Here is a 24,544-nt window from a genome sequence, read left to right as displayed (position 1 = left end):
GTCTTCACTACATCTCCTTCCTCTTCTTGATGTCACCCCTCAACCTAGGCCCAGCTCACACCTTTCTCCTGCAAGGAATCTTCCAGACTGCCACAGCCCACAGACTAATCCCTTGTGTCTGAATTTGTATTAGGCTTGGGTATCATGGTTTATTTCTTCGCTTCCCGAGCGAATTAGTCCTGATTTTCTCTGCTAGTCAAGTTATCAAGTTCTCTGGGTCAGAGGGTCTGGTCTTAACATACCCACCATGGTGTGATACTTATTTGGTGAAGAGCACACAGTGCGAGGTTAATACTTGTTGAATGGCTCGATTAACTGGACACTTATCTGCACCCTCTTCCCAGTGTTTGGAATGTCGAGGGGCATCTCAGGGGTTCTGACAGGGACAAGGAATAACGCAGGTGCCGCTAGGGACTGAAGTATGTGTGCGTGTATTTGTAGGGAGAGGTGGTACAATTACCTCCGGTCAAGCTTTGTCCTCAAATTTGCAGGTCCTTAAATTTGATTTTATCAGTTCACCCTGAGGTGATCAGTTGAAGGCAAACTACTACAATACAATTAATGGTGAGCTCAATCTGTATCACACATATTGAGTTCCTCCCAATGGCTCTATTGTCTCAAATCCCAACCTCCGCACTTGCTTTGGCTTCTGCTCTCTCTCCCTTCCCCAGCTTACCGGCCTAGGTTTCCGTGCCCTTGCTTCTGGAAGCCTTCCTGGCCCTACAAGTCTGAGCTAGTAGCCCCCAATGGTTCCAGCACCTCCCCTCCCACCACAACGGTCCTACTGTATTGTCTAAGCGTGTGGATCCGGCCCAGGAAAGTATCGCCAATTAACGAAACCCCAGACCCTAGCTGACGGCAAGCCACTTCACATACATCCGTTCCGTGTAAGTGGACGTCAACTGGAGGACGTGGGGGCGGGGACACCCTCATCCGGGCAACTCCGCCAGCCTCCCAGGCTCCCGCCCCCGCAGGCACGGCGCCTGCCTCGCGTGCTGGGCTCTCCTCGCCGGCCGCCACTGCTGCCTCACACACGTGGGCGCCCAGGCCCGAGCCCGCCGGCCCGGCGCGGGTGGGAATGCCTGCCGCCATCTTGCCCCCGGAGGTCCAAAATGAGGCCGGCACTGCTGAGCGCCGCGCTGTTGTTTGTGGGGAGCTCGCTTGTCTGCTCGGAACACCACTTGCTCTCTGCCGAGAGGAGGCGCAGCCCCTGGCGGGAACAGGCCGCTGGGCAGGCGACGGCGCCTGAGGCCCGGCGTGCGAGGCCCTGGGAGCAGGAGGGGCGCCAGGACCCGGAAGAGGAAGGATGGAAAGCCAAGGGCAGTACCGGCTTGCTCCTCTCTGTGGACGCTCTCTGTTGCCTTTCCCCACTTCTCAGCTGGTTCAATTTGGGTTCCTCCTCTTCTGTTGTTCCACCTGCCTTTAACTGAAAATTTATAGACCTGTGCACTCCAATTATAATGATGACCGTAGTAGTAGTAAGAGTAGAAATGCCATACACTTGTGTAGGGTGGCATACATGCTCCTCAAAACATCTGGGGCTTGTCACTCCCATTTTACAGATTAATAATTAATTGTAATTTAGAATTGAAAGGGCTATTAGGTGACCTTTCCATAATACAGTTGAGAAAAATGAATCCAACAAGTTAAATGGGAAGTATTAGAACTTGAACTCTTGATCCACCAGTCCTAGGCTCTTTAATCGCCAGTTCACTCGGAAGAAAGTGATATCTGGATAGAGAAACTTATCTCATTTTTATACTTTAGGGCAACCGAGTTTTAAAAGTAATGAATCGTATTGATTTAATGGCTTTCTATTTGTAAGTAATCAATTAAGGCATGCTTGTCTTAGCTCTCCTTTAAGATGTTTCTTTTCAAAATATGGGCATGCCTTTAGGTATTCAGCTTGCTTTATCAGGTGTTTGTTTTCTGTTTGATATTTTTCCGAGGAAGATTTGCCCTGAGCTAACATCTGTGGCCAATCTTCCTCCTTTTGCTTGAGGAAGATTTGTCCTAAGCTAACGTCTGTGCCGGTCTTCCTCTATTTTGCCTGTGGGTCACGACCACAGCGTGGCTCAGGTCCAAGTGGTGTAGGTCCAGGCCTAGGAACTGAACCCCACTGGGGCCGCCAAAGTGGAGCACGCTGAACTTAACAACTAGGCCACAGGGGCTGGCCCTGCATGATCAGTTTTTAAATAGGAATTTAAAAGATTATATTACCATATTAAGATTAGGAAGTAATACATATGATTAGATGTTCAGTCCAAATAATATATCATTTTTATTTCTAGATTGTGGAACAGCACCCCTTGCCAATGTGTTGAAAGGATCTCGGATTATAGGGGGCACAGAAGCTCAAGCTGGGGCATGGCCATGGATAGTTAGCCTGCAGATTCAATCTGGCAAAGTTCCTACTCATATATGTGGGGGAAGCTTAGTGAAAGATAGGTGGGTCCTCACAGCTGCCCACTGCACTAAGCAGTCTAGGTATGTATTCAGAACACAACTCCTATTTTATTCTCTTAGGGGATTTTTTTTTTTTTAATTGAGGTAACTGGTTTATAACATTACTTAAATTTCAGGTGTACAGCTTTATATTTCAATTTCTGTGTAGATTACATCAAGTTCACCACCCCACAACTAATTACCATCCATCACCACACACATGTGCGAATCATCCCTTTCACCTTCCTCCCTCCCCCATTCCCCTCTGGTAACCACCAATCCAATCTCTGTCTCTATGTGTTTGTTGTTGTTTTTATCTTCTACTTGTGAGTGAGATCATACAGTATTTGACTTTCTCCCTCTGACTTATTTAGCTTAGCATAATACCCTCCACGTCCATCCATGTTGTCACAAATGGCAAGATTTCATCTTTTTTATGGCTGAGTGGTATTCCATTGTGTATATATACCACATCTTCTTTATCCATTTGTCACTTGATGGGCACCTAGGTTGCTCTCAAGTCTTGGCTATTGTGAATAATGCTGCAATGAACATAGGGGTGCATGTATCTTTACTCATTTGTGTTTTCATGTTCTTTGGATAAATACCCAGCATTAGAATGGCTGGATCATATGATAGGTGTAGTCTTAATTGTTTGAGGAAACTTCACACTGTTTTCCATAGTGGCTGTACCAGTTTGCACTCCCACCAGCAGTGTATGAGAGCTCCCTTTTCTCCACATCCTCTCCAACACATTGTTTCTTGTCTTGTTAATTATAGCCATTCTGATGGGTGCAAGGAGCTATCTCATTGTAGTTTTGATTTGCATTTCTGTTAAGGGATATTTTGAAGTGGTAGAGGACCATTTGACTTCAGCTATGTTCAGTTAAGCCATATGTTTACAAGTAGCCATAATGCCTTATATGTAGTACACTAAATATTTGTTGAAATAAATCCTTTAAATCAGAGGTCAACAACCATTTTCTGAACAGATAGTAAATATTTTACACTTTGCAGGCTGTATGGTCTCTGTCACAGCTACTCAGCTCTGCCAGTGTAGAACCAAAGTGGCCACAGACAATACATAATTGAATGAGTGTGCTGTGATTCAATAAAACTTTATTTATGAACACTAAAATTTGAACAAAATGCTATTTTGTCATTTTAGGTTTTTCCCAACCATTTAAAAGTGTGAAAAATATTCTTTGTTAGTGGGCTGTATAAACACAGCAGACAGTCCAGATCTGAGTTGTGGGTTGGAGTTTGTTGAACTTTCCTTTAAATAATGAAGTTTTTCTTTTAGCTTTTAAGGTTATTATAGTGTAACAATGTGTTTGTCTTTCCCACCATTAGCTCACGCGTTCTTTGAAGACAAGGACTACATGTGTTATTTTGTATTCCTGGTACTAATATAGGACTTGGCCTACTTACAGAAGACATGATAAATGTTTATTGAGTCTATGGATGATGTTTGTCTTGGAGAAACAGGATTTACCTCAGAATAGAATTTTATAACCCTCCTAACCATTTAATATGAAACTCAGATAAATCCTTTGGCAAACCATGGTGCCTGTCATATAGTCTCCCTTTAAAGAGTCTTTCATTTTTAAGAGAACAGCTGTCTTGGAGAAGAATGAAAAGTCTTTAAGAGGAACTAACAACAACTTCAAAATTCAATTGAGGGCAACTACCCTGATGGGGCACATAAAGTTTAATCTATATATTTTATATATATATATTTTTTTTAATTTATTTTTTTGGCGAGGAAGATTGGCCTAGAGCTAACATCTGTCGCCAATCCTCCTCCTCTTTTTGCTTGAGGAAGACTGTCACCCAACTAACATCTGTAGCAGTCTTCCTCCATTTTGTATGTGGAATGTGGCCACAGTGTGGCTTAATGAGCATTGCCTGGGATCTGAACCTGCGAACTGTGGGCCGCCAAAGCAGAGTGCATGAACTTAACCACTACACCACTGGCCCGGCCCCTGTATATTATATTTTTAAAACATGCATTTCAGTTCCATAAATTGGCCTTTTGAAGAATAGAGATTAGAAAAATGAGAAGATACTAAAGTCTAAACCAAGAGTACAGAAAGTGATATAGAAAAAAGTTTCAGTTAGGAATCAATTTTGTTCTTTCCGGTGTGGGTGTTTTACAACTGCTTTCTAACATGCTGTCTTTAAAAACTCCTTTTCAACAGCTTTCAAACCTTAAACCAAGGGAGGAAATGCCTGCTTGGTATGGTTTGAAGATTCTTGGAAAAGCTCTTCTCACCTAAGTCCTGACATTGTGCCTTTACGGTCTGTTCCTTTGACACAGTGGGGGGAACAATGAGTTTGGAGCAGGAAGACCTGTATCCTAGTCCTCCGCTGACACTTTGTGAAGTAGCTTTAAGTAAGCTTCCAAAACCTACTAGATTTAGGACCTTGGTCAAATAATATAGCTTTATTATATTGTCATAGAATCTTAGAGTTCAAAGAGGCATTTTAATGGTCTGATTCAGTCCTCTGTCCTGTATGTGAAACCTTCTTAGAATATTGAAGTAAAAGGTTCTCTAGTCTGAAATAATTATTGCTTCAGTGTATTGAGCCAGGCATTTTTTCATACATAATTCCCACTAATCTTCACAACTACTGTTTGCTGTAGGGAGACCCTGAGACTTCAGCATTCTTAAGTACCTTGTTCATGGTTCCATAGTTGGAAAGCAACAAAATCAGGGATCAAATCCAGGTGTCTCAGAATGAAAACCCACACACATAACCATAACTACAACATGTGGCTCTCTACTTGAAACACCTCTTGTGATGATGAACTGCTATCTTGGAAAGAATCTTATTTCAGTTTTCCACAGCCTTAATTCTTAGAAAGCTTTTGCTTATGTTAAACTAAATGTGTTGGTTTTCATTCTGCCTTCTGAAGCCATATATATTAAACCTAATTACTCTTCCAAGCATTTGAAGATAATGTTCATATTCCACTTTCAGTTCGCAAGACTAAATCTTATTGATGTTTTTACCCCTTTACTCAACAAACATTTACTGAATATATGTTATATACTAGGGAGTTGGTTAGGTGCTGAGGAAGTAGACATTATTGAGGCATAGTCTCTACTTTTCAGGAGTTTCCTCCTGTCTTCCTCCTGTCTCAACTCTGCCCCCTTCTATTCCTGCTGCCTCTCATTTCCTAAACCCTGTATCATCAATTATCTCTTATTCCTTCTAATAACAACCATTTATCAAAGACCTGCTGAGATTAGGTACTGTCAAAGGATGTTATATATAATTCTGTATTTAAAAAAAGCCCTCCTAGCAACCCTCTGAGACAGCTATTATTTCCATTTTACACTTGAAGAATCCACAGATCAGAGAGATTTGGTAACTTGCCCAAGATCACATTGCTGTTAAGTGGCAGCCCACTGATTTAAATCCATAGGTCTCAAACCTATGCTGTTTCATTATACCTCATTGTTTCTTTAGTATTTTTCATTCTCCTCCTCTTGTTTCTTCCCTACAGCCTTCAAACATGTTTAGGTCACCTCATCATTATTTTAAAAACAAACAAACTCTACCTGTTTCTGTTCTTCCCTTCACTATTAGACACCTTGAAAGGAAGATTCCCCTTTGCTTCATCTGCAGTAACTCATAAAGTCCCAATTGCGTTTTGATTTCTGTGGCCAAAACACACTATGAAAGATTCACCTCTATGCCAAATCCAATGCCTCTTCTCAGTCCCCATCCTATTTGATCTCTGTACCATTTGGCAAAGTTGACCACTGCTCTCCTTGAAACTATCTCTTTTCTTGATTTCTAAGACACCACTCTCTTTTATTTTTCTTTTTTCCTCTTCCTTGATGAGTCTTTGTCATCTTTTAAATGGCAATATTTTCTAGGGTTCCACCTTTTATCCTCTTCTTTATCATCTGTACTCTTTCCTACAGATGTCTCATCTACTTCTGTTTCAGCAACACCATGTGCTGGCAACTCCCAATCTCTCCAGCTAAGTCATTTTTCTAGCTCCCTGCTATACACCATGTATTGGAGCCACATTCTCAACAAGTCCAAAAATAGAATTTTTTTGTCTTTCCTCTCATCTTATACCTTCTCTGTTTTCTCAGATAACAGCATCACCAACAGCTCCATTACCCAGAGAGTTAGTTGACTCTCTCTGTGCACTATCTCTTAAATATGTTTCTTCTGTCTCCCAATACTCTCCACTGATTAGAATTAGATTCAGAGTATCAGGCTCCATATCTCTAGTTCATCACTTATACTTCCTACATTTATACTACTAGTATGATAACTATCCTACTGAGTATGAAGTAGTATCTCATTGTGATTTTGATTAGCATTTCCCTAATTACTAGTGATGTTGAGCATCTCTCTTTGTGCTTATTGACCACTTGTATATCTTCTTTGGAGAAATGTCTATTTGAGTCTTTCGCCCATTTTTGAATTGGGCTGTTTGGGTTTTGCTGTTGAGTTGTAGGAGTGCTTTATTTATTCTAGATGTTTGTCCCATATCAGATATATAAATTTGTTTGCTGAGTTGCAAAAGTTCTTTATATATTCTGGGTATTAATCTCTTATCAAATATATGATTTGCAAATATTTTCTCCAGTTCTATGGGTTGTCTTTTCATTCTCTTGATAGTGTCCTTTGATGCACAAAAGTTTTTAATTTTGATGAAGCCCAATTTATCTGTTTTTTCTTTTGATGTCAAAAGACAAAGAAAACACAAATAATGGAATGGTATCCCATGTTCATGGACCAAAAGAATTAATATTGTTAAAATGCCAATACTACCAAAAGCCATCTATAGATTCAATGCAATCCCTATCAAGATTCCAATGGCATTTTTTACAGAGACAGAAAACACACTCTTAGAATTTATAGGTAACCACAAAAGACACCAAATAGCCAAAGAAATCCTGTGAAAGAACAAAGCAGGAGGCATCACATTTCCTGATTTCAGCTATAATATAAAGCTATAGTAATTAAGACAGTATGCTACTGGCATAAAAACAGACAAATAGACCCATGGAACAGAATTGGGAGTCTAGAAAGAAACCCATGCATATACAGTCAATTAATATTTGACAAGGGAGCCAAGAATACTCAGTGAAAAAAATACAATCTCTTTAATAGATAGTGCTGAGAAAACTGGATATTCACATGTAAATAAATGAAACTTGACCCCTATCTTACACCACTCACAAAAAAACTAACTCTAAATAGATTAAAGACTTAAATGTAATACCTGAAACCATAAAGCTCTAGAAAAAACATAGGAAAAAACTCCTTGACATGGCTATTAGTAAGAACTTTTTGGAAATCACACCTAACGCACAAGCAACAAAATAAAAAAAAACACACACACACAGACAAGTGGGACTACATCAAACTAAAAAACTTCTGCACAGCAAAAGAAACTGTCAACAAAGTGAAAAGACAACCTATGGAATGAGAAAAAATATTTGCAAACCATCTATCTGATAAGGGGTTAATATCCAAAATATATAAAGAACTCATACAACTCAATAGCAAAAAAGCCAAATAATCCAATTTTTAAAATGGGAAACGGAACTTAATAGACAATTTTCCAAAGAAGATATATGAATGGCCATTTTCATCAAAAAGACAAGAGATAACAAATGCTGATGTGGATGTGGAGAAAAGGGAAACCTTGGGCACTGTTGGTGGGACTATAAATTGGTACAGCCACTATGGAAAACAGTATGGAGGTTCCTCAAAAAATAAAAAATGGAACTACTATATGATCCAACAATTCTACTGGGAATATATCCAAAGGAAATGAAAACACTAACTCAAAAAGATATCTGCACCCCCATGTTCATAGTAGTAGTATTTACAGTAGCCAAGACGTGGACACAACCTAAGTGTCCATCAATGGATGAATGGATACAGAAGTTGTGGTAAATGTATATGCAATTTTTTATTCAGCCATAAAAAGATGAGAAAATCCTACCATTTACAATAACATGGATGGACCTGAAGGCATTAGGCTAAGTGAAATAAGTCAGACAGAGAAAGACAAATACTATGTGATCTCACTTATATGTGGAGTCTAATAAAACAACAACAACAGAAACCAAACTCATAGAAAAAGAGATCAGATTTGTGGTTACCAGAGGTGGGGAGGTAGGGGGAGAGGGAATTGGAAGAAGATGGTCAAAAGGTACAAACTTCCAGTTATAAGATAAATAAATACTAGGGATGTAATGTACAACATGATGACTATAGTTGACATTGCTATATGATATATAAGAAAGTTGTTAAAAGAGTAGATCCTGGGGCCAGCCCTGTGGCTGAGAGGTTGAGTTTGTGTGCTCTGCTTTGGTGGCCCAGGGTTTCACCAGTTCGGATCCTGGGCGCAGACATGGCACCACTCGTCAGGCCATGCTGAGGCAGTGTCCCGCATGCTACAACTAGAAGGACCCACAACTAAAATATACAACTATGTACTGATGGGATTTGGGGAGAAAAAGCGGAAAAGATTGGCAACAGTTGTTAGCTCAGGTGCCAATAAGGGGAAAAAAAAAAGAGTAAATCCTAAGAGTTCTCATCACAAGGCAAAATTTTTTTCTTTTTTTTTATTGTATCTATATGAGATAATGGATGTTAACTAAACCTATTGTACTAATCATTTCACAGTATATAAAAATCAAACCATCATGCTGTACACCTTAAACTTACAGGGTGATATACATCAATTATATCTCAATAAAAGTGGAAAAAAATTTTAATTCAAAAAATATATAAATTCAGTAAGTTTGGAAAAGAAACATTATGTCAAAGTAGTTTAAAGCAGTAATTTATTTTTAAACAAAATAGAACTAGGACATTAAAAAAATTTTACAAACTTTTTCAGAGGTTTCTAAGTCCACTTATTTTCTTCTTTTTTTTTTTTTGAGGAAGATTAGCCCTGAGCTAACATCTGCCGCCAATCCTCCTCTTTTTGCTGAGGAAGACTGACCCTGAGCTAACATCCATGTCCATCTTCCTCTACTTTATATGTGGGACACCTACCACAGCATGGCTTGCCAAGCGGTGCCATGTCCGCACCCAGGATCTGAACTGGCGAGACCCCGGTCGCCGAAGTGGAATGTGCGCACTTAACCACTGTACCATCGGGCTGGCCCCTAAGTCCACTTTTAAGACAGCTAAATATTTTCTGTTTCCTTGGGGTAAATTCTAGAAATTTATAATAGTCAAATACAATGCAACTTTTATAGGTTATTAATATACACTGCCAAAGGGCCCATCTATTTATACTTTCCACAATGAATAAGACTACCTTTGTTCCTCTCACTCTTGTCTATACTGAGCATTATCATCAAACACACACATAAACTTTGCCAATTTGAAGGGTGGGAAGGAATTTCAGTGTTTGTAAACAAGTGTATAAAGTAAAAGTTCCTTCTTCCCAATCTAATTCCAGATGTAACAACTATTAACCACTTGGGTTTTTGTTAATTTTTGACCTACAGAAGACTTTTTGGTTTGGTTTGGTTTTGCTTGCTTTTTGTTAAGACTGACAAGATTCATTAGTGCCTTCTTGTTTTTATATTTAGTGTCGTGCTTTAGGAAGTCCTTTTTCACAGAGATACAGTCCACTGGAATGTTCCAACTTGCTCAAATAGAATTACGAAAGGCAGAATTGTGCTTTTCATAGAGATATAGTCGACTGGAATGTATAATGTCTTTTCTCATGTCAATGTTACGTGTTCACCTATATCTTCTTTCTGGTTTAATTTTTAAAATTCTCATGCTGATTTAATATCCAAATGTTTCCTTCCAAAATTTCAAAAATTTACAAAAGTAGAGGGAATAGTTTAGTGAATTCCCATATACTCATCACCCAGCTTCAAGTTATCAACTCATGCCCGATCCTTTTTTACCTTTGTCCTCCCAACTCCCCCTCCGATTATTTTGAAGCAAATCTCAGACATACCACTTTATGTATCTCTAAGAGATAGGAAGTCTTTATTAAGAGGATTTGCGTGTTTAAATATTTAATCCATTTGGGGTTTATTTTAGTGTTTTTCAGGGATTTAATTTTATTTCACTTTTCAAATTAGTTATTTAGTTAATTGTCCCAATGCCATTTATTGAATAATTCATCCTTTTGTCCATTGATAAGAAGTGCTTCCTCAATCATATATTAAATTCTCATGTATTTGAATCTGTTTTTGGCCTTTCTGTCTCATTATCTTTTGCTCTTTTCCTACAGCATGATATTTAAGTTTTTATTTGATGTGACTTTATGTCACATGAAAGTAGGATTAAATTTTTTGGTTATTAATCTAACATGAGAAAAACAAAAGCTAGTGGGAGATTAAGAATATTTACATAGTTAAATAAACATGTTTATAATAAGAACATTTACTCTCTTTCAGAGATCCTTTAATGTGGAGAGCTGTGATTGGAACCAATAACATAAATAGGAGTCATCCTCACACAAAGAAGATAAAAGTTAAAGCAATCATTATCCATCCATTTTTTGATTTGGAAACTTATGTAAATGATATTGCGCTTTTTCATTTAAAAAAAGCAGTTAAGTACAATGACTATATTCAGCCTATTTGTCTACCTTTTGGAGTTTTCCAAAACCTGGACTGGAACACAAGGTGCTTTATAAGTGGCTGGGGAAGAACAGAAGAAGAAGGTAACTATAATATGAATTTTACTGACACAAATTTTCCTGATTATTGGAAGAGAGTTAACCCTTTTATATATTTCTTTTTCTCTTTATATCATGAGTTTGAACCATAGGACTTTATAAACCAGTGCAAAAGAAATGTCTTTTTTTCTTGTCTGTATTTTTCCTTTCTTGTAGGAGAGAGAAAATTATCCTCCAAAGCAGAAAGAGAAACTTTTTCTGGTCATACATGCCAAGATACTTGAACCTTTAGACATTCTCAGAGAGAATGATGGTTCCAAGTGTTTCTGTAGTTTCTGAGATTCATAGGTGATGGAGCCAGCTCTGTGGCAGAACTGCTTATCTTAAATAAAAAGCTTCTGGCTGTAAGGAATCAAATTTAGTGTCCTTTTTATTTGATGTCCTCTTGAGTATCAAACAGGTTGATTGCCATGTATTTTCTTTAGTGCACAAAGGGGCACTAATTGTTGACGGAATGAGCTAATGGGAGGAATAAAAAAACATAGAAAATAGATCTCTGCCTTTGGTAATAACAACAGCTACCATTTAGGATCATTTACCATGTTTCAGACCCTGTTCTAAATATATTACTTTAGTTTAGCCTATCCTCCCAATATTCCTATTAGAGAGTTAATGCTATTATTCCCACTTAACAGACCAGGAATTATAGATCTTAGAGGTTGAGAAGCTGGCACTCAAATCCAGGTCTTTTTATTTTAAAGCCTGAATATCTAAGTACTACATTAAGTACAAACTTCACTTAAGGGAATCAAAGTCTAGTTAGCAATACATAGGATCAAGTGCTGAGACTCTTTTTCTATTACCCCCAGAACCTGGCTATTTAAATATTTGTGGATTATTTAGATAGGATAGGGATGAATGTATGAAAGATCTGTGAATTATTGTTTTTCTTTTTTCCTCCATGAGTACTTTCTAAGGAAGATAAGAAAAGCAATATGGTGTAGGGAAAAGAGCATGGGCTTTAGAACCACAGACCTAAGTCCGAATCTCATCCCTGCTGTGTGCCAGCTGCATGACCATAGGCAAGTTATTGAATCTTTAACAACAATTAGAACAGCAATGATAGCAGCAACTACCATTTATTCATGGCTAGATACTTTTAACAAGTGCTAAGCATTTTAATGCATTTCTCATTTAATGTCCTCCAACAACACTATGAGAAATACTATAACATGGATGAATAAACAGGTTTAAAGAGGTTAAATAAGTTGCCCAAAGTTGCACAGCTAACTAAATGAGGAGTCAAAATTCAAGCCCAGGTCAGCTTGCCTCAAAACTCATGTGTTTCCACTATCTATATCATCTCTCACAATGTCATACATTTTCATGATCTGTAAGATGAGAACAATAATCCCTATCAGAGGGTTGTTTTGAGGATTAAGTTGGCTCTCCAGCAACATGATAGATTACATACACACCAACCTTCTCGCTGAAAACTATTAAAGAGGGAAAATACATACATCAAGGATTGAGTGTGAAGATGGGAACTTAGATAACTGGAGCACTGAAGCTGGCTTTCATCTGGAGGGTAGTTGCCAAATTGGTAACATTGAATATCAATTTCTATGGTTTCATAGGCCTTGAGAGGGTTAAAGGACAAGACCTGCTCAAGTGTGTGTGGGGAGACTCCCATAAAGCTGGAGCCCCAGGGATATACTCTAAGAATGAGTGAGACTCATGACCCAGTATGTAGTTCATATATACATAGCTCACTTCAAATATGATATAGGTAAGTTGAAAGTAAAAGGACAGGAAAAGATATACCATGGCAACATTAATGAAAAGAAAGCTGGAATGGAAAAAAGAAAAGAAAAGAAAGCAAGAATGTCTACATTAACATCAGATAAAGTAGACTTAAGAGCAAAGAAAATTACAAGAGATAATGAGGAACATAACATAATGATATAAGGGAAAATCCACCAAGGAGACATAGCAATCCTAAATGTGTATGCACCAAACAAGAGAGATACAGTTTCTTAAAAACATACACGTGCATATAGACTTACCATATGACCCAGCAACCACGCTTCTGGGTATCTATCCCAGAGAAATAAAAACGTATGTCCACACAAAAACCCATTCACAAATGTTCATAAAAGCTTTATTTGTAATATCCAAAAACTGGAAAAAAAAAACCTCTAAATGTTCTTCAATATGTGAATGATTAAACAAACTACAATATATCCTTAACATGGAATACTACTGAGCAGTTAAAAGGAATTAACTATTGATACATGCAGCCACTTAGATGGATCACAAGGGCATTGTGCTGAGTGAAAAAAACCTCTTTTCAAAAGGTCACATATTTGATTCCATTTATACAACATTTGCAAAATGACAAAATTATCAAGATAGAGAACAGATTACTGGTTGCTGGAGGTCAAAAGGTTAGGTAGCATGAAGGAGATCTTTGTGATGATGGAATAGGGCTGTATCTTGATCATAATGGTGACTACATGCAACAGAATCGGATAGAACTACACACATACACACATTGTCCCAATGTCAGTTTCTTGATTTTGATATCATACTTCAGTTACATGGATATAACCATTGCAGGAAACTGGGTAAAGAGTACACTGGACCTCACTGGACCACCTTTGCAACTAGCTGTAATTATAATGATTTTGAAATAAAAAGCTTTAAAAAAAAATGAACCGGATATAACCAAAGCATTCTTAACCCCTACCACCAGCCCCAGGATTGCTAGAAAAATTGCTTAATAGAAGGGGGAAAAGATAGGAAATTTCCCAGAAAATACGTAACTACAAATAGCACTCATATGGATTTGCTGCCCAAGATCACTCTGAGTAGACTAGAAAGCATCAAGCTTAAAATTAGTTTGAATAGGTCCTAGACCATTAATGTCTCTAGGTGCCACAGAAAATCAAATGCAAATAATTTGTATAGAAATTCAGTTTCATCTAAGACCTCGAAGAATTTCATCAAAGTTTCAATGAAAATGAATGGATTATAACTTTAAAACTCACTAAACCCCAAAGGAAACAACGGACTATGAGTGAGAGTCAGCAGAAATAACAGACATCAGAATAAGACCTGCAAAGATTTTAGATATTGGAATCATTAGACAATATAAAAAATGTTTAATATGTTATAAGAAATAAAAGATGTGCTTGAAAGTATGAATAAAAAGTAAGGAGTTATGAAAAAGAACCAAACAACTGTGACAATTAAAATATATAATCATTGAAACATTATATATGAATATATTATATATGAAATGATAATATATATTACATATTAATGAGCTAAAGTCGTACCAAGTCAGAAGGCACTTAGGATTCCCACTGATTAAAATCAACCAAATATCCGTTCAGAAAAATCACCAAACATATAAGGAAACAAATCATAATAATGAAAATCAACAGAAATAAAACAACAGATTAAGCTCCCCAAGGATATCAGATATTAATATTTTAGGTATAGAATATAAAATAAGTATATGTGAATTGCTTAAAGAAATAAAAAAGTAGAATTAAAAATAAGCAATAGAGAGACTTTTCTTTCTCCATTGTGTGTTCTTAGCTCCTTTGTTGGAGATTAGCTGTCCACAGATGTGTGGTTTTGTTTCTGGGCTTTCAATTCTGTTCCATTAATTTGTGGGTCTCTTCCTGTGCCATACCATGCTGTTTTCATTACTATAGCTTTGTAGTACGTTTTGAAGTCAGGGATTGTGATGCCTCCAGCTTTGTTCTTTTTTCTCAGGATTGCTTTAGCTATTCAGGTTCTTTTGTTGTCCCACATGAATTTTAGGCTCCTTTGTTCTATTTCTGTGAAGAATGTCATTGGGATTCTGATTGGGATTGCATTGAATCTGTAGATTGCTTTAGGAAGTATGGACATTTTAACTATGTTTATTCTTCCAACCCATGTGCATGGAATATCTGTCCATTTCTCTATGACATCACTGATTTCTTTCAGTAATGTCTTATAGCTTTCATTGTATAGGTCTTTCATCTGCTTGGCTAAATTTATTCCTAGATGTTTTATTCTTTTTGTTGTGATTGTAAATAGGATTGTATTCTTGAGTTCTCTTTCTGTTGGTTCATTATTAGAGTATAGAAATGCAATTGATTTTTGTATGCTGCAGCTTTGCTGTAGCTGTTGATTATTTCTAATAGTTTTCTGATGGATTCTTTAGGATTTTCTGTCTATAAAATCATGTCATCTGCAAATAGTGAGTTTCACTTCTTCCTTGCCTATTTGAACTCCTTTTATTTCTCTTTCTTGCCTAATTGCTCTGCCAAAACCTCCAGTACTGTGTCGAATAAGAGTGGCCAGAGTGGGCACCCTTGTCTTGTTACTGTTCTCAGAGGGATGGATTTCAGTTTTTCCCCATTGAGTATGATGTTGGCTTGGGTTTGTCATATACAGCCTTTATTATGTTGAGGTGCTTTCCTTCTATACCCATTTTATTGAGAATTTTTATCATAAATGGATGTTGGATCTTATTAAATGCTTTCTCTGCATCTATTGAGATGATCATGTGGCTTTTATTCCTTATTTTGTTAATGAGGTGTATCACATTGATCAATTTATGGATGTTGAACCATCCTTATGTCTCTGGTATAAATCCCACTTGATCATGGTGTATGATCTTTTTAATGTATTGCCATATTCAGTTTGCCAATATTTTCTTGAGGATTTCTGCATCTATGTCATCAGTGATATTGGCCTGTAATTTTCCTTCTTTGTGTTGTCCTAATCTAGCTTTGGGATCAAGGTGATGTTGGCCTCATAGAATATGTTAGGAAGTGTTCCATCATCTTCAATTTTTTGGAATAGTTTGAGAAGGAGAGGTATTAAATTTTCTTTGAATGTTTGGTAGAATTCTCCACAGAAGCCATCTGGTCCTGGACTTTATTTTTGGGGAGGTTTTTGATTACTGTTTCAATCTCTTAACTTGTGATTGGTCTATTCAGATTCCCTATTCTTGATTCACTTTTGAGAGGTTTATGAGTCTAAGAGTTGATCCATTTCTTCCTGGTTAACCAATTTGTTGGCATATAGTTTTCCATAGTATTCTCTTATAATCCTTTGTATTTCTATGGTATCCATTGTAAGTTCTTGACTTTCATTTCTAATTTTATTTATTTGAGCCTTCTCTCTTTTGTTCTTAGTGAGTCTGGCTGAATGTTTGTCAATTTTGTTTATCTTCTCAAAGAACCAGCTCTTAGTTTTATTGATCCTTCATACTCTTTTTTTATTTTCCAGGTGGGAGGGTTCTGTTTCATTTATTTCTGCTCTAATTTTTATTGTTTTCCTCCTTCTGGTGACTTTGGGCTTTGTTTGTTTTCTTTTTCTAGTTCTGTTAGGTTTAGTTTAAGATTACTTATTTGAGATTTTTCTTGTTTGTTGAGGTGGGCCTGTATTGCTATGAATTTCCCTCTAATAACTACTTTCGCTGCATCCCCTAAGAGTTGGTATGATTTATTTTTGTCTGTCTCCACATATTTTTTTATTTCTCCTTTGATTTCTTCATTGATCCAGTGGGTGTTTAGTAGTGTGTTGTTTAGTCTCCAAATATTTGTGATTTTCCCATCTTTTTTCTTATAGTTGATTTCTAGTTTCATAGCATTATGGTTGGAAAAGATGCTTGATACGATTTCAATCTTCTTAAATTTATTGAGGCTTGCCTTGTTTCCCAACATATAGTCTATCTTTGAGAATGTTCCATGTACATTTGAGAAGAATGTGTATTCTGCTGTTTTGGGACGGAGTGTTTTCTATGTATCTATTAGTCCACCTGGTCTAGTTTTTCATTTAATTCCACTGCTCCTTGATCTTCTGTCTGGATGATATATCCATTGATGTAAGTGGAGTGTTGAGGTCCCCTACTATTATTGTGTTGCTGTTAATTACTCCATTTAGGTCTGTTAATAGTTGCTTCCAGGGCCAACCCAGTGGTGTAGTGATTATGTTCGCGTGCTCTGCTTTGGTGGCCCAGACTTTGCAAGTTCTGATCCCAGCACGGACCTAGTACTGCTAGTCAAGCCATGCTGTGGTGGCATCCCACATAGAAGAACTAGAAGGACTTACAACTAGGATATACAAGCAGGTACTGGGGCTTTGGGTAGAAAATAAAAAGAGAGGCAGATTGGCAACTAATGTTAGCTCAGGGCCAATCTTCCTCACCTCAAAAATAAAAAAGTTGCTTCCTGTACTTTGGTGCTCCTATGTTAGGTGCATATATATTAGTAAGTGTTATGTCCTCTTGGTGGAATCTCCCTTTTATCATTATATACTACCCCTCTTTGCCTCTCATTGTCTTTTTTATCTTGAAGTCTGCTTTGTCTGATATAAGTATGGCAACAGCTGCTTTCTTTTGTTTGCCATTTGCTTGGAGTATCATCTTCCATCTCTTCACTCTGAGTCTGTGTTTGCCTTTAGAGCTGAGATGTGTTTCCTGGAGGCAGCATATTGTTGCGTATTGTTTTTTAATTCATCCAACCACTCTGTCTTTTGATTGGAGAATTCAATCCATTTACATTTAGAGTGATTATTGATAAATGAGGGCTTAATACTTCCATTTTATCACTTGTTTTCCAGCTGTTCTATATTTCTCGTTTCTCTTCCCATGTATTTCTGACTGCCATTTCAGTTTGTTGATTTTCTATAGTGGTTTTCTCAGTTTTCTCTTTATTTATATTTTGTGTCTCTGTTCTGATTTTTTTCTTTAGTGGTCACCATGAGGTTTGTATAAAAGATCTCATAGATGAAATAGTCTGTTTTCTGATAGCCTGTTATCTCCATTAACCTAAGCAGGTTCCATCCCTTTCTTCTTCCCCATCTAAGGTGTTGTCACAGCTTATTCCATTTTGTGTTGTGGGTTTGTGATTAAAATGAAGTGTTTATAGTTGGTTTTGATGCTTTCCTTCCCTTTATCTTTAATGTTATAATTGTTTCCTAACCTGTTCTGATAGAGAGCTGCAATTTTCTGATTTTGTCTGTCTATTTATCTCCTTGCTCAATGCTTTGTAAACCTTTTCCTTTTTGTTTCAGTTATGAGGGCATTCTTGATCATTTCTTGTGAGGGAGGTGTCTTGTGGTGATGAACTCCCTCAACTTTTCTTTATATGGGAAAGTTTTTATTTATCCCTCATATCTGAAGGATAGTTTCAATGGATAGAGTATTCTTGGCTGAAATTTTTTGTCTTTCAGTATTTTGAATATGTCATTCCACTCTCTCCTAGCCTGTAAGGTTTCTGTTGAGAAATCTCCTGCAAACCTGATAGGGGTTGCTTTTGTAGATTATTCTCTTCTGCCTTGCTGCCTTTAATATTTTTTCTTTGTCATTGACTTTGCCAGTTTTACAAATATATGCCTTGGAGGTCTTTTTACATTGATGTAATTAAGAGTTCTATTGGCTTCATTTACTTGTAATTCCAGTTCTTTCCCCAGGTTTGGGAAGTTGTCAACTATTATTTCTTTGAACAAACTCTCTGCTCCTTACTCCCCATCTTCTCCCTCTGCAATACCCATAATCCTTATGTTGCATTTCCTAATCGAGTTGGATATTTCTTGTAGAATTTCTTCATTTTTTTTAGTCTTAGTTCTCCCTCCTCCTCCACCTGAACCATTTCTATATTTCTGTCCTCCAAATTACTAATTATGTCCTCCATAATGTCAGCTCTGTTTTTTAAGGTTTCTAGATTGCTTTTTCATCTGTTATTGTGTTCTTCATCTCCAGCATTTCTGTTGTTTTTTTTTAGATTTTCAATCTCTATTGTGAAGAATTCCTCCTGCTCATTAATTTTATTCCTGATTACACTGAACTGTCTTTCTGAATTTTCTTGTAACTTGTTGACTTTCTTTATTATAACTATTTTGAATTCTTTGTCAGTTCGATTGTAAATTTCTGTGGCTTCAGGATTGCTTTCTGGAGACCTGTCATTTTCCTTCTGATCTGGAGTGTTAATTTATTTCTTCATGGTGTTTGATGAAGTAGACCTTTGCTGGCACATAGTGGTAGTATCAGGTTGCAGATTCCACCTGCCACCACTGCAGTGGGGGCAGTGGGGAGGTGGGGAGGAGCTGGGTTTTCTGAATTTGCTGCTGGAAGTTGCACCTGTCCACTGGAAGCTGGCCTGATAGGGTTCGTCTGCCATCAATGCTTGGTGGGTCACCCATGCAGGTACAGGCATTCTGATGCAGATCCACTGCCCTGGACAAGCTGGTGTGCCAAGCGAGATGGGAAGAGCACTTTGTTTCACACACATGAGCCTGCTCTGCACTCCCTGGCTGCCCACCTGGGCTGCTGGGCTTAGTGGGGGCACCCATGTGGTGGCTGAGCTGCCTCAGTGTGGAGCATTCCTGTGGGCTGGGATGCAATTCCAAAAGCAAAAGTGTTCCTGTGGAGGCCTGCCTGTTCCCCCATTTCCTCTTAGGGTTGTGCTGGTCAATGCATGAGGTCCTGTGCCGTAGAACACTGCCACTGGGAGCAGGAGGAGATCCATTCACCTCCTTCCACTGCTTCCTGGGGATCCAGTAACCCACCTTCAGATGTATGACTGTATGGATCTCTCAGACACCTTCTTGTGCTGTGTGGGTGTCATGTGTTGGCTAATGAATATTCTTTTCATTGTGTCTTAGCGGGGAGAGACTATGGGAACAGCTCACTCCACCATGATGCTGATGTCACCTCTGTGTAAGGATATTCTAAGTGACCAGTGGAGCAGAAGAGAAAACCCAAACTTCTATTTCTGAGCTCTCTCTCTCTTCTATCCACTTTGAAAGTCTCTGGTGATTTTGAATAGACCTGCACCAATATCACACTTCTATTAGTATTGTTCAGGTTCATAAGTTGGGTGGTATGTTCCCAGGTATTCATTTCATTATTATATTCTATATGTTACATATTTTCTTTCATATGCAGGAAGTATTATTTTAAATTAATTATTTTTAAATGCATAGCAGAAGTGTGGTTGGCCTTTAGGAAACCTTGATCCAGGAATCTGAATGCCATTAGGACATATTTTATGTATTTCTATTTCCTATTCCTCTTCTCTCTGCATGATGACTTTATTTTCTCAGGCTGCCTGTCCTCATAAGGCTGGAACTATGGCTGCAGGCTGCTTTGGGCTTATAGCTAAACAGTATTGTGACTAGGGTGAAAAGTTTCTTCTTTGGCAGCTCTAGATCAAAAAAATTCTGGAGAAGTATTCTAATTGGTTAGATTTATACCAAATATAGTTACCCCTAGACCAATCAGTGTCACCAGGAGAATGGAATTCTGTGAATGCAACAGTTGGGTCATCTGCCCACCTGCAGCCAAGAAGACAATGTCTATTACTAGAAAAGCTGGGGAAGGATGCAGGGCACACAAAATATTCACCTACCACATGTGACAACTGCAACTCTGAGATGAGCTGATGGAATCGGATCCTGCTGGTACAGCAGGTTTTCTATGGATAAATCTTACAATGATCTATCTTTTAATGGTTCCTGAAGTGTTGTCTTGTATTTTCCCATCTTTTCCATAGCAAAGAACCACTTTATGTTCAGGAATTACCAGAGAAGTTAGAGAAGTACATGAATTTACAATCTTAAAATTTTATTTTCATGTCCACCATCCTTCAAGACTAAGCACCATTAGAATATTTAATAAAAATTATTCACCACTTACAACATAAGAAAGATTGACCTCGGCATTTACCTGTTTAGTCCTTGACCATTTTATATAGCTTTATTTCATAAAAACTATAGATCCTTTTGTGAGACCTTAAAGAAATATATGAAAGCAGAGATAAAAATAACCTGAAATTCTTACTATCTAGAGAGGACTGTAATTAACATTTTGATGAACATTCTTCCACAATCTGCCTAGGCATACATACGTACATATATGGATATAATTTTACATAATTGTTGAATCAGTCACTTTGGAAAGAAAATCATTGCAACATGAACATCTTATATCACTGTCAAAATGCCTGTTCTCCAAAATAATTTATTGGTATTTTTTTGTTAATAGGTAATATTACAAATATGTTACTGGAAGCAGAAGTGCATTTTATTTCTCGAAACTTTTGTAATTCTGCTAAGAGTTATGGAGAAATGATTCCCAACACTTCATTTTGTGCAGGTGATGAAGATGGAATTTTTGATACTTGCAGGGTAAGACCAAATAACTTTCCTGAGAAATATTTTCTAAAGCTGGAAGGGGCCTTGAACAAGGCCTTTGGTCACTTCCTGGTGAAGACTTAATTGATAATTTAGTCTTGATAAGACTAAAAATACTAAATTATTTTTTCCTCCTTTTTAACTATTCCAACAATCCAAATTCTCTTGCTTTCCTAATTCCTTTGTTTCTACAATCATGGTCAACCTTAGGCAAAATTTGCCTTGAATCTCTTTCTGTTTTTATTCATTACCATCTTTATTGACATATATTACATAGATACAATTCACCCATTTAAAGTGTACAACTCAATGGGTTTTTAGTGTGTTTACAGAGTAGTACAACCGTCACCATAATCTAACTTTAGAACACTTTTGTCATCCCCAAAAGCAGTCTCTACCCATTACAAGTCACTCCTCATTCTCTTCCTACCCACCCCCAGCCCAAGGCAACCACTAATCTCTATAGAGTTGCCTATTCTGGAAATTTCATATGAATCTACATTCTCACCAGCAATGTATGAGGGTTCCAATTTCACTACATCCTTGTCAGCACTTGTTATTGTCTGTCTTTTTTGTTTGTTTGTTTGTTTGTTTTGGAGGAAGATTAGCCCTCAGCTAACTACTACCAGTCCTCCTCTTTTTGCTCAGGAAGCCTGGCTCTGAGCTAACATCCGTGCCCATCTTCCTCTAGTTTATACGTGGGACGCCTACCACAGCATGGCTGCCAAGCAGTGCCATGTCCGCACCCGGGATCCGAACCAGCGAACCCCGGGCCGCCGAGAAGCGGAACGTGCGAACTTAACCGCTGCGCCACCGGGCCGGCCCCATTATTGTCTTTTTTTTTTTTTTTAAAGATTTTATTTTTTTCCTTTTTCTCCCCAAAGCCCCCCGGTACATAGTTGTATATTCTTCGTTGTGGGTCCTTCTAGCTGTGGCATGTGGGATGCTGCCTCAGCGTGGTTTGATGAGCAGTGCCATGTCCGCGCCCAGAATTCGAACCAACGAAACACTGGGCCGCCTGCAGCGGAGCGCGCCAACTTAACCACTCGGCCACGGGGCCAGCCCCTATTGTCTGTCTTTTTGATTATTGCCAAGTTGTTGGTGTGAAGTGGTATCTCATTGTAGTTTTAATTTGCATTTCTCTAATGACTAATGATGCTGAGCATCTTTGCATATGCTTATTAGCCATTTGTATATCTTCTGTGGAGAAAAGTCTATTCAGATCCTTTGCCCATTTTTAAATTGAGTTATTCATATTTTTATTATTGAGTCATAAGCATGCTTTATATATTCTAGATATAAGTCTCTTACCAGACTTGTGGTTAGCACGTATTTTCTCCCATTCTGTGGACTATCTTTTCACTTTCCTGATGCTATTGCTTATAGCACAAAAGTTTTTGACTTTTTATGAAGTCCAATTTATCTCTTTTTTGTTTTGCCTCTTGTGCGTTTTGAATCTTTCTTTATTCCTCTTTTCTTTACTAACTCTAAATCTACCAGCACTTCCCTCCCAAGCAGTACTCCATGCTCTGATCTTTTCCTACTCATTTTGATTCCTGCAACCCAGGGTTTATCTTTCCTGTGTCCTTTTCCTTAAGAATCTTGCTGAGTAAAATAGTGAAGAGTCCAATCTAATTGAATTACATTCATAAGTGAAACATTCTCATTGTCAGAAAATAATTATTCAATGCTTACCTAATGCAGAGAATCTGAAAACACCTTCGAAACACAGTCCTTAACCTCCAGGCACTGAAACGGTTATCTCAGTGTCCTTGTTGTTTTGAGTGATTAATAGTCCTTAGTAATAGTGTTTCAGTGCATTGACAGTCTTATAAAATATGATAGAGATTTGTTATTTGTGATACTATTTGAGAGGCTTAGTCATTTATTCAGGTTATCCTGCACCAGTCACTGTCAACACTTAGAAAGATGCCTTCTCTTGCAAGATGCCAGTTTACTCCTCTCCTCTAGCTAGCAAACCACACACACCTAAAAGAATCCCTCGTGTATCTTAAAGTTATACCTTTCACACACAGCCTTAAGCAGTAGAAGTATTCTAATAAACAGTATTTACAATGTTTTGCATACTTCCTAAATTATATTTCTCTTGAGTAATTTTACTAAAAAATCCAAACTATTTGATTTCTGATACTCTGGTTCACAACTATGCAGATGGGAAGTTTACCCACCAGCTATATGGTTCCTCTAAATACCAGACCAGACTGAATACCTCCTGTGTGAGCTGGATTATAAAACTGAAAATCTATGGATCTTTATAACTTGGAGGTATACTGAAAATGTGTATAAATGTATGTTTAATGTGATTCATTTATTCCAGCTTTACTGTTGTTTAAAGACTACTAAAAGTAACTAACTCTATTTTGGGACTTTTTTTAATAGGGTGATAGTGGTGGACCATTAATGTGCTACTTACCAGAACACAAACGATTTTTTGTAATGGGAATTACCAGTTTTGGATATGGCTGTGGTCGAAAAAACTTTCCTGGTGTCTATAGTGGGCCATCCTTCTACCAAAAGTGGCTGACAAATCATCTCTACCCGGCAAGCAATAAAGGCATATTTAATATAAATATTCTACTTGGACAGGTCCTCATAGCCTTCGGTTCTGTTGTCTTACTAGCAACTACATAAAGAAATTCTGAAGAATCTTTATTTTTGCATTGTGTCCCTTTCCAGGTTCTACATAATGAAAATCATTTATTGTTTTGGCAAGTAATTGCCCACTTTAGAGTTCTCATGTGAACATTTTTTGGAATAAAAGGATTGTGACATATTCAATATATGATTGTAAATTTGGCACTGAATCACATGCTTCCTTGATATATCTTGTTTGTTTTACTGTATAATCATAATTTTGCATTTGGAATACTTTCTTAGAGTGTGTATAAAATATCCAGTTAAATATATACTTTATGTATGTAAATGTCAAATAATAAAGAGTTTATAATTAAAATGAAAGCAGTTCTTTTGTTAAATTAATCAACACACTTTCCTTTTAAGTTAGATTTTATTTTATTCAAAATCGTTTATTTGTATGATATATTATCATGTTGAATTATTGTCTTGTTTCTGGTTCTCAACACATATTTTGAGAAACAAGTATTTGCCTAGTATTTAAGTTCTAATTAAAACAATTTATTTAATATTAACACTTTCTTTTCTATGTCAAGAGAGAACTGTGGTACAGACACATCAAAATAATTTAATTTTTAGTTAGAAATGTATAATGTTGAC

The 24,544-nt window shown here is 37.4% G+C and overlaps 1 protein-coding gene across 1 annotated transcript; it reads left to right on the top strand.

The window, feature by feature from the left end:
- The first annotated feature begins 1,106 nt into the window (after positions 1 to 1,106).
- TMPRSS12 (transmembrane serine protease 12) lies at positions 1,107 to 24,102 on the top strand. The gene is made up of 5 exons (XM_046639830.1): positions 1,107 to 1,323; positions 2,292 to 2,487; positions 10,863 to 11,131; positions 21,141 to 21,283; positions 23,690 to 24,102. The coding sequence occupies exons 1-5, from the start codon at positions 1,113 to 1,115 to the stop codon at positions 23,939 to 23,941; spliced, it is 1,071 nt and encodes a 356-aa protein (XP_046495786.1). The 5' UTR covers positions 1,107 to 1,112; the 3' UTR covers positions 23,942 to 24,102.
- Positions 24,103 to 24,544: the final 442 nt, after the last annotated feature.

Source organism: Equus quagga, chromosome 1 (genome assembly GCF_021613505.1).
Source record: "Equus quagga isolate Etosha38 chromosome 1, UCLA_HA_Equagga_1.0, whole genome shotgun sequence".
NCBI classification, from domain to species: Eukaryota; Metazoa; Chordata; class Mammalia; order Perissodactyla; family Equidae; genus Equus; species Equus quagga.
Note: the sequence above shows the minus strand (reverse complement) of the source record. Positions and strands in the feature narration are given on the sequence as shown.